Source organism: Mytilus trossulus, chromosome 6 (assembly GCF_036588685.1).
Source record: "Mytilus trossulus isolate FHL-02 chromosome 6, PNRI_Mtr1.1.1.hap1, whole genome shotgun sequence".
NCBI classification, from domain to species: Eukaryota; Metazoa; Mollusca; class Bivalvia; order Mytilida; family Mytilidae; genus Mytilus; species Mytilus trossulus.
Genome location: NC_086378.1, coordinates 70,202,147 through 70,220,095, shown reverse-complemented (window position 1 = coordinate 70,220,095; position 17,949 = coordinate 70,202,147). Strand labels below are relative to the sequence as shown.

General features: G+C 33.4%; 2 protein-coding genes across 3 annotated transcripts in view; both read left to right on the top strand.

Annotated features, from left to right (window-relative positions):
* LOC134721764 (protein broad-minded-like) overlaps positions 1 to 7,945 on the top strand; it is a 44,439-nt gene extending 36,494 nt beyond the window's left edge. For both annotated transcript variants that reach the window (XM_063584967.1, XM_063584966.1), the window contains 6 exons: positions 1,450 to 1,519; positions 2,031 to 2,164; positions 3,093 to 3,247; positions 3,659 to 3,799; positions 4,718 to 4,906; positions 5,551 to 7,945. In XM_063584967.1, the coding sequence (XP_063441037.1) occupies positions 1,450 to 1,519; positions 2,031 to 2,164; positions 3,093 to 3,247; positions 3,659 to 3,799; positions 4,718 to 4,906; positions 5,551 to 5,664 (803 nt within the window). In that variant the 3' untranslated portion in view covers positions 5,665 to 7,945. The remainder of the gene's footprint in view (positions 1 to 1,449; positions 1,520 to 2,030; positions 2,165 to 3,092; positions 3,248 to 3,658; positions 3,800 to 4,717; positions 4,907 to 5,550) is intronic.
* A 1,802-nt stretch (positions 7,946 to 9,747) lies between these two features.
* LOC134723718 (transcription termination factor 4, mitochondrial-like) lies at positions 9,748 to 17,237 on the top strand. Its single transcript, XM_063587271.1, has 2 exons — positions 9,748 to 9,903; positions 16,008 to 17,237. Exon 2 carries the CDS (start codon positions 16,138 to 16,140, stop codon positions 17,167 to 17,169), a length of 1,032 nt encoding a protein of 343 aa, XP_063443341.1. The 5' UTR covers positions 9,748 to 9,903; positions 16,008 to 16,137; the 3' UTR covers positions 17,170 to 17,237.
* The last annotated feature ends 712 nt before the right edge of the window (positions 17,238 to 17,949 follow it).

Below are 17,949 nucleotides of genomic sequence, written 5' to 3'. Positions count from 1 at the left end.
CTTATGTGAGGCCAAAGAAATCATTTCTGTGTTTAGATCTTGTGTCTGTTTTCAGTTTTTCATGTAAAGAGGTACTGCAAGTAATTGTTAAATAGTTAATTTATAACATTTGGAAAGATTTATATATATAAATTTAACACAAATGTGATGATTTGTGCCTAAAAGCTGGCTCTGGCTGTTTGGGTTTCTTTTATTGAAAGTTTCACACTTTGTTATATCAGGACCTTTCATACTATATGATATGAGTTTTAATCATTGTTGAAGTTTGTACAACCCTCTATAGTAGCTGATATTAACTTCATGTTCACTCTGGTGTCTTGTTGGAAGTCATGTCACATCTCCTTATTCTGTAAAAGAGGGGCAAACTAGATACCAGGGGGACATTTAAACTCATAAGTTGAAAATTAACTGACAACAAAGTATATTTGGAGATTGTTGTTTTTGTTTTTTTTCTTAATATTGAAAGGCCAACAACAGGTCTTAGATTTAATAGTTTGTAGAACATAGATTTAGGTTTGGTGAATTGAATAATCTAAAAAAAATCTATGTTACTGTTGTAAACAATTGTTTGTCTATCATTGAATATAACTGTGAAAATGTCTAAAAATAAAATCAATACAGTACTTGTCTTAAAAGTTGTCAGTGAAATTTTACTTCTCATTTTATTGAATGAAAAATGGATTTTATCACCATATTGTATTTATAAACATTAACCTTCAAAAGTAATTTTCAAGAAAATAAAGTATTTTGTTTAGGTGATTACTTTTTTCTTTGGAATCCAGACTTTGAAATTTGGTAATAGGTCATCACAGTTTTTTTTCTGATATGAACTCCCAACTTAAGGCTAAATGATATTTGATGACCACTTAGCTTATTTTATAAGCCAGCATATTGCTGAAATTTAAAATATAATGAAGTATCTGTTGTATGTAAAATTCTTTCATACTGTACAAGGCCGTACGGTGACCTATAATTGTTAATGTCTGTGTCATTTTGGTCTTTTGTGGATAGTTGTCTCATTGGCAATCATACCACAGCTTCTTTTTTATATTTAATTGTCAATAAAAAAAAGTTTTAGAATATCAGAAAATACCTTCATAGTTTTTAAATTGCATTAATCTTGATTTATTCTGGTAAAAAGCTGCCTTAAAAATTTATACTTTTAGCAATCTTAAGTTTTTTTTATATGGTTTGATCATTACAAATTAAACTATTTTTTGGAAATTGTTTAAATACAATAAAGCATTAAGTGTAAATTCAGAAATTGTTGTGTGCTTTCGTCCAAATGCAAGTTCTGACTTATATCAGTATGCCAGTAACCATTACCAAAATTACTGAAAATGCATTTATGATATCAAATAAGGAACTAAATCAGTAGGACAAGAAGTTATTTCTAATGAAAAATATGATATTTGTTGAGTATGTAACATATTAATTACTATATTTCAGGGTCTGAGAATTCATTGAAGTCATTCCAATTAACTCCATTACAACAGCTTGGCATTAAGATTGCTATCAGGTATTTATATTTGATATATGAAATGTTAATTTGATTTTTTTAATCCACTTCATTTGAATGTATTACATAGCTGATTAGTTTTTAAAAAAAGGGGCATATATATACACTTCATGTTGATACCATGAATGGAGACACAATTTTAAGTTTAACAGTGTTAAATTTGTTAAACATTTAATTTGTTCATTATTTCAAATTGTTACAATAGAGGTGAAAAAAAAGTTCATTTAATTTTTGATGACCATGAGTTACTTAAGAAAATTAACAATTACATTGCCAGCAGCATCCTTCTTATATATCTATATAATGATGTTGCCGGTTAGGTATATAAGTTTTTCGCTAAGAATTTTTATCTAGGTATATAGGAACTGAAAGTATTTCAAATGGTATTGTAAATGATTTTTATTAAAGAGTAGTTTATGTATAGAAACAGGGACTTTCTTAGTATACACTGTCCCTGTCAGAATTGATGTTTGGAGGTTGTCATGTTTTCACCAATTTTTGTTCATTGTAGATATGGAATCCATCTGAAAGTGATCCACACCTCCTCGGATGTGACAGAGAAACTGACGTTACTATTGAAACAATGTGCTTTCTACCTACAACAACAACAGAGACCAGAACAGAGAGGGGGACATGCTAAAATCAGTATCCTTATTTCAAAAATGTATAGTTACTTCATAATAGATATAGGAAGATGTGGTGTTAGTGCCAATGAGACAACTCTCCATCCAAATAACAATTTAAAAAGTAAACCATTATAGGTTAAAGTACGGCCTTCAAAGTATGAATTACTGAAAGAGGGGGTTGATCTGTTATATTCACCTTTTGCTAGATTTTTGAAGTTTGAGAATTTGATGTTGATGGTTGTTTTAGTAGTATCTTTTAGTAGAATCTTGAATTACCATATTTTACCAGATTATTTCAATGTATAGCTTTACATATGGTACAGACACTTGACTCTGAAGACCATATATTGCACTATATGTGTTGTTTTATTGTGTTTAAGGTTTGATATTTCATTGACTTCCATACAAAATGTTTTTTATGACAAAAGAACTGGTAAACAGTTCAACAACATATTCTATTATGCTTGTATGTTCACATTCTTCACATTTTAGTATACAGCGATTCATAAAAAGAAGATTAGAAGACATTGAAACTTAAGATTTTCTCATAGCTGATTAGTTTGAAAGAATACTAATAAAAAGAAATATGGTATTTAACATCAATGAGACAGCAATATAACAACACAAAAAAACAACTATCCAAACTGCAAATTGAAAAAAAGTATTTTATATGAATTTACAAAATGAAAGGTCAAAGATTCTTGCATATGTGCAGTAAATTATGAATTTGTGCCAACAACTGTTTGCTTTTTTAAGAACTGTGCAATTTAAAAAAAAATATAGAGGGGGACATGATTTGTTTGGTACACAGATGACCAACTGAAGGGGTTCAAGGCTAGTCAATACATTTGCTGCCAATTAGGCATACAGTGTGCTTTTTGCTGATTGGTATTATTTCAGTTTAATCAATAGTTATGTCTGATATATTATCCTTAACAGTTGTTCAGAATTTATTAGTAACAGATACCCAGGATTTGACTGGTTTGCAGCAACTGTTTTCCTAATATTTAATGGAAATGTAGAGAAGTCGTGGCATTTCTTACACAAGTTTTCCTGCCTAGGATCATCTGGTTATCTATGGCCACATAGGCTTCATTGTTCTGTAAGTATTATATCTATGGCCACATAGGCGTCATTGTTCTGTAAGTATAGATGTGTTTACCATGCATGTAGTTAATTTGACCTTAGTAATGGGTGTTTTATCCATATATTTTGGTTTGAATTATTTTTTTAAGAAAATTACTTTTTGGACACTTTGTTTGTTATTATGATTGATGATTGTTGTTTCGTCTTGACTGCCACCTTTGTGCACAATTGAGCTATTATTTGATGGCCATTTTTTATTTGTGGAAGATGCCTAAATGCCTGCAAAGAACCACCAAACTCTTTTTTTTCTCTGAAAAATAAAAAGATAATGAAGAATTTAAAAAAAGATCAAGTTAAATTTTACACTTGTACTTGTATACAAAATCTGAAAGGAATTTAAAAACATTTTTTGTTTCTACTATTTCAGGTTCACCTTCCCTCAGCAGTAATGATCAGTGGTATATCACCAATGTTTTCTAGTACTGGACACAATATAGAACTTTTACTTCAAATAGAGCTCCCATTGGTAGCCTCAGCTTTTAAAATGTCTGGTTATACTGCAGCTCAGGTGAGATGATTATTTCCCTTTTCATCCTTGACATTAGTGAAAATTGGAGGATACAAAGGGAGCAATCATAAACTTTCAAGTAGATGAAATAGAAACAACAGCTAGTGGAAAATAAATTCAACCCCCCTAAATAAAAAAAAAGTTCCACAAAACATAGAAACATGAACCCCATGAAAATCTTGAGGTTAAACAGGTGTTTGGTATTCCAAATTTACCCTTGATCTTTCTTAAATTAAACCTTCTGGCATCATGTAACAATTACTGTAAATTCAGAAATTATTGCGAGGTTTTTGTTATTGTGAAAGAGTTTTAAATGCAATAATTTAAACTTCCATTTTGAAATATTTTATATGAATTAATCAGTATTTTTCTCAAAATCGTAAAAATTAAAATTGCATTTAAGTCTAAAATGACTAAATTGCAAAAATAAATGCACGCAATGATTTCTAAATTAACATTATTTTTTAATTGTGCTGTCAACTGGTTTAAATAATGAGGCTTATATAGATAATGGAAGATGTGGTACTAGTGCCAATGAGACAACTCTCCATCCAAATCCCAATTTATGAAAGTAATTTTACCATTAAAGGTCACTAATGAACCAGACTCAAAATTTATTGCAAACAATTTTACATACAAATGGAATATATCTATAAGATGCTTCCAAAGAGTAATCATACCTTTTTCTTACATACCAGTAGGTGTAGCACCAATTTCATTATCTGTCAGATTAATGATGTGGCCATATTGAACAGGTTGCTGGTTGGAGAGTCTCTAAATTTGTTCAAAATCATATGCAAGGGTTATTTGAAAATAGCAGTTTATAAGAATAAGATCATTGTAATGTGATATAACCATCTTTATCAGTTTATCCCATTAAATTTGTACCCATCTTTTATTTACACATGTATTTTTCAGATTTGTATGCATTGGTTAAAGCAATGTTTCTGGAACTACCTTGATTGGTTAGACATTTGTCATTATATATGTTTAAGTATAGTCATGGGTGTAGATTACCAAGTATATCTGTGTATTGCCATCCTAAGACATCTACAGAAAGAAATTATGGAACACATGCAAACACAGGATCTTATCATATTTTTAAAGGTATGTTTAACTATTAAGTATAAGGCTAATTAATGTTTTGATCTTTCTCTCTGATTTTGATTAGAAATTAGTCTGTATTGGTCGAAAATACAGAATAGCTGGATTGGAAGAGGGAATTCATACCAGTATTTGTTATGATTTAACGTTATATACAGTTATTATAGAGACAAGTAAATAATTACTACAACATTTCTTCATTCAACCCCTTAAGCCACCGGTTTCTTTTCTTTTTTATATGCTGTTAAATTTTCATGAAACTCATAAAATAAACAGGAATAAAGACATGCACAACAATAACAACACACCCATGAAAAAAAGTTTTTATTCAGCTTGATGTATTTTTACATCCTGCCTACATTGATTGCAGCCTGCTTAGATTATTTAGTCAGTTCCATAGCAAGTTGAAAGTTTTGTTTAAGGAAGTTTGCCATGACGTTGTTGTTTGATCAACCTTAACTGTTCATAATAATGTGAATTTTTGAAAATTACTGGAGTATGACAAAATAGGGTTTTGATCCAGATTTTGCAGTTTACTGAATATTGAAATGTGATAGTGCAAATATGGGATGGTGTGCATTGTTTTTGTCCAAATCGATCTATTTCTGTAACAGTTGATAATCACTACTTTATTATTTTATCAACAGGAAACAGCAATTCATGGTTTTCATGTTGCTGACAATATAAAGTATATGCAGAGTTTAGAGAAAAGATATCGCAAGATAGTCCTACCAGATATGATGCATGTTTCAACCCCTTGAGAGAAAATACTGTGATACCAGGAAAAGTTATAGGCTACTGAACTTAAAAGATAAAACTGTGATAAAGAAAAGATGGAAATTGAGAAAAATATTGGTGGCTTCATTTTTGTAAATGTTGGAAACAGAAATGACATGATAATATATGTGTTTAGTAAAAATGAAGTACACTTGATATTGAGCCATAATCAACCAATTATTTTTGACAATGTAGAAACCAAACTTTATTTTGTGCATTCTGATCATAGATCAAAGTGTTTTATAACATTCAGGAATCTCAAAGAAACATTGTACATATAGACAAATATTATGATTTTAAAATTCATAAATATTGTGCCATTTTTCAATTTATTAGAAATCATGGGTAATAGAGAAAATGAATCTATGTTAGTTAAGATTTGAAATGTATGTGATTCTCATTAATTTATCATGTTCAAGACATACAAAGTTATGTTTATCAAATGTTGAAGTAAATATAGCGTAATCCAATGTCAATTTTTATCTATCTTGAAAAATCTGCAGAGTATATGTATTTTTTTCTGCATTACTTATGTTATAAATATATTAAATAATCCTTTTCAGCAATATTCATGTTGATATCACCTTCATCTTTTCTATGATTGATCTTTGTTAAGTATGTATTTAAAAATAAACTCTAATATAAAATGATATTTTACAAATGTAGTGACCCCCTAAAAAATTAAATACAAAATATTGCTACATACATATTATTTTAACTTTTTAAAAGTATGATATAGTCAAGCTTTGGGAAACATAGTCTGGTCCCAGATTAGGGGATGATTGAGCGCTCACAAGCATGTTAAACCTTGCAATCTTTCATTTTATGGCCTTTATATCAGACTAAATGGTAAAGGTTTTCTCATTGTTGAAGGTTGTATTGCTGCCTATAATTGCTTACATCCTCCTCATTTGAACTTTGGAGGAGAGTTGTCTCATTGGCCATCATACCACATCTTCTTTTTTATATAGTGTATGCTTTGTAAAAGTCATTTTTAAAATACCATCATGGGTTGATTCAGCCATTTTTAAAAGAGGGGGTGTGGGGGGTCCCAACCCTGGAGGAAAGGGAGGATCCAACCATATGTCCCAAATTATATGCATTGATCTTAAAAAAAAAAGGGGGGGCAAACCTCTGTAACCCCCACTCCCCCTGACCATCTTTCATTATATACTGGTTCGTATTAAACAATTATTCAAAAATCATACTTTTTGCAATCATCTTGAAAAAATTTCCTTAAAGTCTGAATGTTTAACTAAATGTTTATATTGCCATCATTTTTTAAACCGGTGGTGTACTATTATTTGTTGTTATTGAATTAAGTAGTTCACTTGCATTAATATTTTGGTTTAATTATATTGTTTGAACCAGTTTTGCAAATTTTATTGTATATCCATCTTGAAAAGGTTAACTTTTACTGTAGTATATAGATTGAAAAAAAAAATATAATACAAGACAATAAAATGTTTTTGATCATAAAATATAGATTTTAATAAACATTTTTTTTTTAAACCGTGAAAATGTAATAAAAAATGTTACACAAATTTCGAGCATATTTATCATAAAGGAAGATATTCCAAATGTTTTAACAAAATCTAGTTGAGTTTATCTTTTGAAAAAAAAATGTGCGTCCAAAGGATAGAAATGTCCAAAAAAACAAAAGATTGAGTAAATGTCTAAAACTTCCACCCCATTTATCTCTAACTTTAGAAGCTCATGAAGGGGTTTTATTTGTTACATATTCAGTTTGACTAGGTGAAAAATAGCTGGTATGCCAATTTTCTTTTGAAAATCACAAAGAGATTAAACCTTTATTGTATACCGTTAATTTAGAATTGTGATAGTGTGGATGGATAATACAGTCAACAGTAACTGAAACTGAAAATGATTAGGGTCACAGTTTCATTAATACATATAGTAGTTTACCTTAAAAAAAAGTACATTATTTTCAATTGTGACAAAGAAATGTTAAATTTAGACAATTAAAGAGCTCCATGTTCTGATTATCAAATCTTAAAAGATATGTATTTCTTTTCAACACAAGATTGACGTATCATACAAAATTCAATTTACCGGTAAACATACCAAGGGATGTCTGGCATTTTATTTGCTTAAAAAACATATCTCAAATATGCATTGAATACATCTCATTTAAATTTTTATTTATTTATTATTTGTTTATAATTTATAATATGTATTGTATGTTTTTACATTTTTCTTTCCTTTGAAAGATTTTATACAAAAGAAACAAATATAATTTTTATAAATGGAGATAATAAAAATGTGGAAACTTTTGTCTGATTTTTTTAAATCAATTTTTAAATGAACAAGAATGTGTCCCCAGTACACGGATCCCCCACTCCCACTATCTTTTTCTATGTTCAGTTGACTGTGAAGTAGGGGTCAGAACTCTAATTTGACCTTAAAATTAGAAAGATCAGATTATAAGAAACATAAATATTAAGTTTCAGGTGGATTGGACTTCAACTTCATCATCAAAAACTACCTCCACCAAAAACTTTAATCTGAAGCTGGACAGATGAACAAACGATTGGACGGACGCACAGACCAGAAAACATAATGCCCCTCTACAATCGTAGGTGGGGCATAAAAACATGCAATACAGATAGAAGATGTGGTATGATTGCCAATGAGGCAACTCTTCACTAGGAACCAAATACATGTAACTAGAAGTTACCAACTATAGTTCAACATTCAAAACCCATAACAGAGGGTTGTAATGGGGTTACATTCATGTCAAATGACAGTAAAAATTGCAAAATGATTTTAACAGTAATTTTTTGTGCATAAAGATAAAATGTACTTTTTCTTTGAGACGATAAAAATAACAGTATTGATAATTATAAAAGACCTCTGATGAATCAAGAGAAGGATATTTTGACGGATTGCGGTAAAATTTCAACCAATTTGATGCTAAAGGAAGGGGAAAATGACCATTTGATTCAGGACTGTAAAGGCATGCCTAACCTCATAACACATTGGAAATAATAAAAGGCCCAGAAAGGACAAATGAAAAAATAGTTCAGATGAAAAGATAATGCCCTGCTGGCCACTGATTTATGAACAAAATCATAACTGAAAAACATATATTATATACAATAACCACGGAACTACAGGCTCTTGACTTAGGACAGGCACATACAAAATGTGGTGGGGTTAATCATGTTTGCTAGCCAAAGTCCCAATAACTTTGGATAGTTGTGTAACAGTACACCATAAGAACAAACCATAGAATGTCCCTCTTAATATGAGAGTTTCTAAATATTTTTTACATGGTTATGCATTCTAAAAAAGTCAAAGTGTTCATAAAAAGATGAGAAAATATGGAACTGGATGGAAAGCAAGTTTGGGTGTTTTTGATGAGACAGCCAAAAAGAGGCTAGTTTCCAGAAAATAACATTATACCACAGGTTTCCATACTGCAAAGGGATAATTAGGATTGGCTTTGGGGGTCAATATTCAACAGCATGCACAAAAAAAGAAAAAAAAAAGAGGTGTGTAATTTTTTTTATTTTTGGGAAAGGGCAACAGCATGGTGTATTGCACAAATGCACAAAAGCAAAAAAGATGTATAGTTTCAAATAATTCATGTTTTTTTATAACATCCTGTGACCTGCTTCATTCTTTTAAAAAACCTATTACTATCATTAGGCTAAAACATAGTAGGTAAATTCATGATGAAAAAATGGTGCCTGATAAAAAAAAGTTTGTTTTTTCACCCTTTATTTCAAAGACAGTTGCAGATCCAGAAATTTACATAAGAGAGGCCTAATGACTGGCTCAGAGGGGGTGTCTGTTCCATTCATGCTACAGTGATTCCCTTTTAAACAACCATTTTTTTCCTCAAAAAGGGGGGGGGGCAGGGCACTAGCATATTCTTGATTTTTATTCTTGTTATTTTTCCAGCCAGACATATTTTGCCAGGTTAAAGTTATCTTTTTAAACTGGGAGTCTACTGCAGCTCTCGATGGTGCTCCAATTAATGGAGGAATTTACATACATATATCAATACATAAAATTGGCCTCTGTCTTTCGTTTCTTTCCCCCTCATTTTATGGACCAGATGAATTCCCTCGAGGCCCCTCCGATCTCAACTAACATTAAACTATATGCGATTCAGCTTGTGTGTGCTAAATATAGCAATCAGCAACCAACTACTTTGTCAGAAAATTATACTATGATGATGTAAACAAGTAAACCAGGTATGAACAAAGCACACCGTCCTTCCTTAGACTTCTTCTTTCAGTACAGAGTCGGACTCTTCTTCAGCTGTTGAGGGTATATAAATGACTCTTGCTCGTGAAATCATGAAGCCTTCCCTCATCAATTAATAAAAACAGGGATCAACTGAACTTGGCGTGGTATACCTTCCATTGGTCAGAGTGGACGATGAATCCTGGTTTCACAAAACGTTGTATGATTGGTAGTAGGGTGTCTGGATGTATGTAATGGCTGGTTTAGATGATGTGTCAGCCATACCAAAAACCCACTACTCATCAGACCTTTGCGGAATCTCCGGTACCAATCTGTCCTCCCTCCAAGTCCAAAGCTGGATCTTTATATATAGTCCAGTTGTTCTTAAACATTGGCCCATAACTAATGGCCGGTTATGTACAAATGTAGAAGTCTGGATGTTAGATAATTCTAGTCTATGGTTAATTGTCAAACTATGCAATTAACTCCTAAAGGATACATTTTATTTCACAGTAGACATGGTCATTTATTGGCTGCAGGGTATATATGTCTATAATATTTGAACAGATCGTTATTAAGTGTCCAAAGCGTACATGATTGTCATTGAATTGTTTATAATTCCTTTTTAATGAATTTCCTAATTAATACTCCTTGATAATTAATGATATGAAACACAATTGTGTGTTACAGTTGTGGCTTTTTCCGGTAGAGTGTTCCATTCTCTGGTTGATCTTCGGAAGAATTGGTCTTTCAGAGTACACTGTTGGTGTATGTGGTTGCCTCCTCTGGTCCTTGAATCTCCGGGTTTGTAATAGTTTGAGGGGTCAATATCTACCAATCAGTTATCTATTGTGGATCTTGTAGGCCAAGGTGAGACGGTCTTTGCAGCGGCGATCTTTAAGAGGCTCCCATCTTAGTCTCTCCATTAAAGAGCTGATACAACTTGGGGATATGTCAGTATGTCTTCGTGTTCATTGAACAAGAACCTAGCTGCCCTTCTCTGTACTTGTTCTAGATCTTTATCAAGTTTTTTTTTGGAAAGGGTCCCCAGTGGCGGATCCACAACTTTTCCTAAAGGGGGGGGGGGGGGGGGGGGGGCACTGACTGACCTAAGGGGGGCCTCTCCAGTCATGCTTATGTGATTCCCTATATAATCAACTAAATTTTTCCCACGAAAGTTGGGGCCTGGCCCCCCCCTGTGGATCCGCCTATGGTCCCATACAGAGGAAGCGTATTCAAGGGTTGGTCTGACCATAGTGATGTAGGCATTAGATTTGACCTCTCACGGTTTACACCGTCCTAGGTTCCTTCTCAGGAAGCCTAGTGTCCTTGATGCTTTGCCTACCGTCTGGTTGATATGTGTCTTCCACTGTAGGTCATGATTTATGGTGACTCCAGGTATTTCCCATGCTCAACTGCATCTAGGGTGTGACCATGTAGTTGGTAGTTCCTTAACTGTGGGTTTCTTTTGTTGGTTATCCGTATCAGGATGGAAATTCATCTGCCATCGTGATTCCCACTCTTGGAGTTTGTTGAGGTCATCTTGTAGTGTCTTGCTATCCTTTACATTCTTTATTTTTCTATAAACTAGGCAATTGTCTGCAAAGAACCTTGCCTGAGAAGATATTGATTGTGGCAGGTCATTAATATAAGCCAGGAATAATAGGGGTCCAATTACTGTTCCCTGAGACACCCCTGAGATGATGTCTAGGGGGCCAGATTTATGCCCATCAACTCGATCAAGCAATAGGGATTGTGTTCTTTTGCTTAGGAAGTCTAGTATCCATTTGAGTGTTACTCCACATATTCCGTAGAAGTCCATTTTTTGGAGGAGTCTCTTGTGGGGCACTTTGTCAAAAGCTTTGGAGAAATCAACATGATCAAGCAGGATGAAGCCTGTCTGTTCTCCTTGGTCTTTTCGGGGCTTAGTAGATTTATTTGATCAAATATCAACATACAACATAACAAAAGTAGCAATACTAGTACAATTTATGAAATAATAGCAGACCTGTAAACATACTAAAAGCATAAACAATTAACATAAATGACTAAAAGCTTACCTGTACATTATAACTACAATCTAATCAAAATTGATCCTAAGTTATACTGAAATTGGCTATTTGGACGCGGCTACATTTTATTGGCGAAGAAAGCCTGAGTACCTGGAGAAAACCACTGACCTTTAGATAGGAAAGCTGACAATCATAGTCAATTATGTTAAGAGTCAAGTGCAGCACCTATGTCATCTGCATGAGCATGATGAGTGGTGTTTGAACTCACAACCTCAGTGTTGACTGGCTAGTGATTACAGTAGTAGAACTTTTGTTGAAATGATAGAAAAAAGCAAATATAAATCACTTGTTACATATATATATTTATGAATATAATTATTTTCTGTGACTGTATCTTACATTAATTTGTAGGATCCTTTACTATATAGATAATTTAGCTGATCTGTAACAATAACATCTTCATGCCTTATATATCATGTACTGTAGTACGCCGCTAGATTAAAAACTGACGTGGAAAGGTAACATATGGCCACCGAAAGTTCTTTTTTTGAGAGCCCAGGTGGTCATGTGGTCTAGCGGGACGGGGGGGGGGGGGGGGCACTGACTGACCTAAGGGGGGCCTCTCCAGTCATGCTTATGTGATTCCCTATATAATCAACTAAATTTTTCCCACGAAAGTTGGGGCCTGGCCCCCCCCTGTGGATCCGCCTATGGTCCCATACAGAGGAAGCGTATTCAAGGGTTGGTCTGACCATAGTGATGTAGGCATTAGATTTGACCTCTCACGGTTTACACCGTCCTAGGTTCCTTCTCAGGAAGCCTAGTGTCCTTGATGCTTTGCCTACCGTCTGGTTGATATGTGTCTTCCACTGTAGGTCATGATTTATGGTGACTCCAGGTATTTCCCATGCTCAACTGCATCTAGGGTGTGACCATGTAGTTGGTAGTTCCTTAACTGTGGGTTTCTTTTGTTGGTTATCCGTATCAGGATGGAAATTCATCTGCCATCGTGATTCCCACTCTTGGAGTTTGTTGAGGTCATCTTGTAGTGTCTTGCTATCCTTTACATTCTTTATTTTTCTATAAACTAGGCAATTGTCTGCAAAGAACCTTGCCTGAGAAGATATTGATTGTGGCAGGTCATTAATATAAGCCAGGAATAATAGGGGTCCAATTACTGTTCCCTGAGACACCCCTGAGATGATGTCTAGGGGGCCAGATTTATGCCCATCAACTCGATCAAGCAATAGGGATTGTGTTCTTTTGCTTAGGAAGTCTAGTATCCATTTGAGTGTTACTCCACATATTCCGTAGAAGTCCATTTTTTGGAGGAGTCTCTTGTGGGGCACTTTGTCAAAAGCTTTGGAGAAATCAACATGATCAAGCAGGATGAAGCCTGTCTGTTCTCCTTGGTCTTTTCGGGGCTTAGTAGATTTATTTGATCAAATATCAACATACAACATAACAAAAGTAGCAATACTAGTACAATTTATGAAATAATAGCAGACCTGTAAACATACTAAAAGCATAAACAATTAACATAAATGACTAAAAGCTTACCTGTACATTATAACTACAATCTAATCAAAATTGATCCTAAGTTATACTGAAATTGGCTATTTGGACGCGGCTACATTTTATTGGCGAAGAAAGCCTGAGTACCTGGAGAAAACCACTGACCTTTAGATAGGAAAGCTGACAATCATAGTCAATTATGTTAAGAGTCAAGTGCAGCACCTATGTCATCTGCATGAGCATGATGAGTGGTGTTTGAACTCACAACCTCAGTGTTGACTGGCTAGTGATTACAGTAGTAGAACTTTTGTTGAAATGATAGAAAAAAGCAAATATAAATCACTTGTTACATATATATATTTATGAATATAATTATTTTCTGTGACTGTATCTTACATTAATTTGTAGGATCCTTTACTATAGATAATTTAGCTGATCTGTAACAATAACATCTTCATGCCTTATATATCATGTACTGTAGTACGCCGCTAGATTAAAAACTGACGTGGAAAGGTAACATATGGCCACCGAAAGTTCTTTTTTTGAGAGCCCAGGTGGTCATGTGGTCTAGCGGGACGGCTGCAGTGCAGGCGATTTGGTGTCACGATATCACAGTAGCATGGGTTCGAATCCCGGCGAGGGAAGAACCAAAAATTTGGGAAAGCAAATTTACAGATCTAACATTGTTGGGTTGATGTTTAGACGAGTTATATATATATGTACTTTCTCTAAAAATGAGGGTACTTTTTATATGGCCTTCCAAATACCGTTTCGATCACTAACATCACTGAAGAGACATTTATTGTCGAAATCCGGATATGGTGTACTAAAGAAATATTGACACCGAATGTTTGTGGCACAACATCCTGTCCACAAGTTAACAATTTTTTTTTTTTTTCTTCTGTGACGTATTAAATTTATATTAGGATCCATTTTGTTACATTTTGTGATCAATTTTATTTGGCAATCGTCAATGGCAGTCAGCAGGGTTAAAGAACATCAGTTGTTCGACCTGTTAGTCAAATGCGTTTTGTTTAAATATACTTTTTCACTCGTTTGGTCTTTTGGAAAATGTTGTTTGTGCTGTTTTTAGACCCTTCTACAACGAAATTTGTTTGACATGCACACGTATAAAAACTGCGGTTTTTATCCAACGCAGTCATAGGTTTGAACGTAGTTTTCAATTTAGACTCGTTTATATATATATATATATATATATAAAAAAGAAGATGTGGAATGATTGCCAATGAGACAACTGTCCACAATAGACCAAAATGATACTGTAATCAATATTTTTACCCCCAACAAAAGAATATATTTAGCTAGAGTGAACACAGGTTCCATTGTTAGCAGGTTGAAAAAGTAAAATCCACAAGGGATGCTGTTAACCTCTGTGTTTAAAGTTTTCTAGGTACATGTCATTGAAATGACAATTTATGCATCATCCATGTCACTAAACACTACTATATAATTATGACATGTATGTAGGACTCTAAAGCATGATGGTCACACTAAAGTGTGATCGTCTACGCTTAGCCTTAAGTCTGATTCCTCCATATGCTAAAGTCTGATGGTCTGCGAAAGTATATAGACGTTAGAAACATAGTTGAATTATGACTTTAACAGTCGTTTATAAAACTAAAAAGGAACAGGCTGGAAGACAAATTACAAATATTTGTTTAAGAACTCTTCAACCAAATATCAATGACTTGGATGCATTTGAATCATTGTTTATGTTGCAGTTTATTTTGCAGTCCCATGTTAAAATGTTGCCACTTTTATTGAAAAGTAACGTCAGCAAAATAAAGATACATGTTTTCATGTGTAATTATTAATTGTCGGCTAAAACATTTGTTTGCACATTGTAGAAAATTATAACATAGATGTGTAGTCGCTACAGATAAGGAGAAATTAAACTAGGCAAACATCCCTCTCTCTCTCATTTAAATTATACAAATAAATGTTACATATTCTGACAATTATTGAATTTTGTATTTGTAATTTTTTTTTACACCTAAATTACATTTTTAGCAATTGCGTGGTCAGAGGTGGATTTAGAGGGGCTCCCCCTTTTGTGGGAAAAATTTGGTTGATTATATAGGGAATCACTGAAGCATGACTGGAGTATGCCCCCTCTTAGGCAGTCAATGGGCTCCCACTAATGAAAATTTCTGGATCCGTCATTGTTGGTGGTTGGTCTTTAAGAATCATTCACTTAAGACTACTGGCAAGTTATAATGCCTACCATGCACAATGATGGATCACATATGGTATGCATTATACTACTAGATTTTGCAAAAAGACCGTTTATACATTGAATGTTCTTAAAACTTGTTTAAAGCCCTCAAACCTTACCATTTTGGTCAGTCACACTTTATCATGATATACCATCGTATTTCAGCAAACACACAACCATCTCACTTTAGCATGAGACACCATCATACTTTTGCATAGACCATCACATTTTAGCGTGACCTTTGCACTTTAGAGTACCATCACACTTTTAGAGTTCTACATATATATGCAAAAACTGTATACATGGTATATATAGCATGTATAGTTTAAAGTACTATTTATATTTTCAGATTTTTAATGCTCCTTGGAGTTGTAAAAGATGACTTAGCTACATGTACTGGAAAAGAAACATTAATTCTGGACTGCAAAAGTGGATAAACTAGATTTCTGAGGTTTTATAGTTACAATAATTAAGAAACTATGTTACATTGTAAGTATCTTCATGCTGTTATGAAAAACAGAGCATTCCTGTTATTCCGATATGGGTACAGTTATATGACCATGTCTTCTAGGTCAGTACATAATTGCATTAGAGGCAGTATAAAATGTTTGGATTTTCATAAAAGCAGCTGTCAGTCTTTGCATATGAAGTATTTTGTCTCTGAAGCAGCTCCTACTAACACAAAGGAAAGAGTGACAACAAACTATGAAATACAGATTGAAGAAACAACAGACAAAGTTTATGAATATTACAGAAGTTGTAATATAATGATTGTTTCATCAGGAAAAGAGAGAGTAAAAGACTATGTCCAGCATCTGATTGATTTAAAATTAAAAATAAATGATATTGAACAATTAATGTTAGCATCGCCAAAGATTCTCATAAACGAAGACATGTGTACACTTACAAAACAGCTAAGAGAGTATGGATTTTCTCCTAAACAAATGGTTCATATACTCAGTAAGTTTCCAGATATTTTAGACATGAACTTTGAGACATTTCTTAAGAACTTAGAAATATTTCGTAACATTGGGTTCAGTGATGATGTCCTTATGGCTCTGGTTGTATCTGATCCAACAATCTTGTTACTTGAACAGGAAGACGTATGTTATCGAGTTGATGAACTAAAAAAAATGTTTTTATCAAAGTCAGTTCTGCAGTTAATTGTAAAGTCGCCTTCAGTTCTTACAGAAGATATTAATGTGATCCATTTGAAATATGACTATGTTTCTCAGAAAATGGGAGCGACACCAGGTCAAGTTATACGTAGCAATTTATTTTCTCACTCACTGGACTATATCAAGTGTAGGCATCAGTTCTTAACAAGAGCAGGACTGTACAAAAAAGTCACCAAGGATACAGGTGAAATAGGCAAGAATCCATCACTTAGAGAAATGTTGGACACAAGTGACGAGATATTTGCCAAGAAACATAGCAAAATGACAGTAGCTGAATATCAAACTTTTGTTAAAATATTTGAAAAAGAGATGACTGCTGAGGAGGTGGACTGAAGTCATTGAAAAAAAGATATGATTGATTTGGTACATAAATAATAATAAAAAAAAATTGTAATTTTATATATTTTGAATAAAAGGAGATGTAGCCCATTGTAGGGTATACTTGAATGAAACAGCAAACAGACAACAACAATAAACCAATTATGAACAATGTAGAAAGCAAAAACAGTAATCAACAATAGACAGGTGTGACTGGTGTCTACATGTTAAGTTAGGTTCTATGTTGAACCAGTCTATCACACTTGTGTAAAAATTGAAAAAAACCCCACCAATTGCTGCATTGTCAATACGTCTGTCATTCCATCTGAACCAATCGGTTTCAGATAATAAAATAGGCATTTCATGCTTTGATCATTTATATATTACATGTTTGCCTATTATATTGAAAACTATCATACATGTAGATGCATACTTTAAAATACAAAAAAGATCAAAATTTGGAAGCCCCACTATTATGACACCCCATTGATCAAACACCCCATTAATACAACACCCAAATAGTCTTACAATCAAATAGGCTTACACCCCATTAGTCCGACACCCCAGTAGTCTGACATCCCAATAGTCTGACATCCCAAAAGTCCGACACCCAAATAGTCCAACACAAATCTACTCCATACAAAGAATTTGAAAAGACCACCCAATACCAAACTGGTACATGTATGTAAGAAATACCATTTTAAAAATTGATAAGCAAGAAACGATCTGCTAATAAGTCAGCATAGATGAAATTGTCCGTTGTCTATTGGACTTCTCAGGATAAAAAGTTACTCA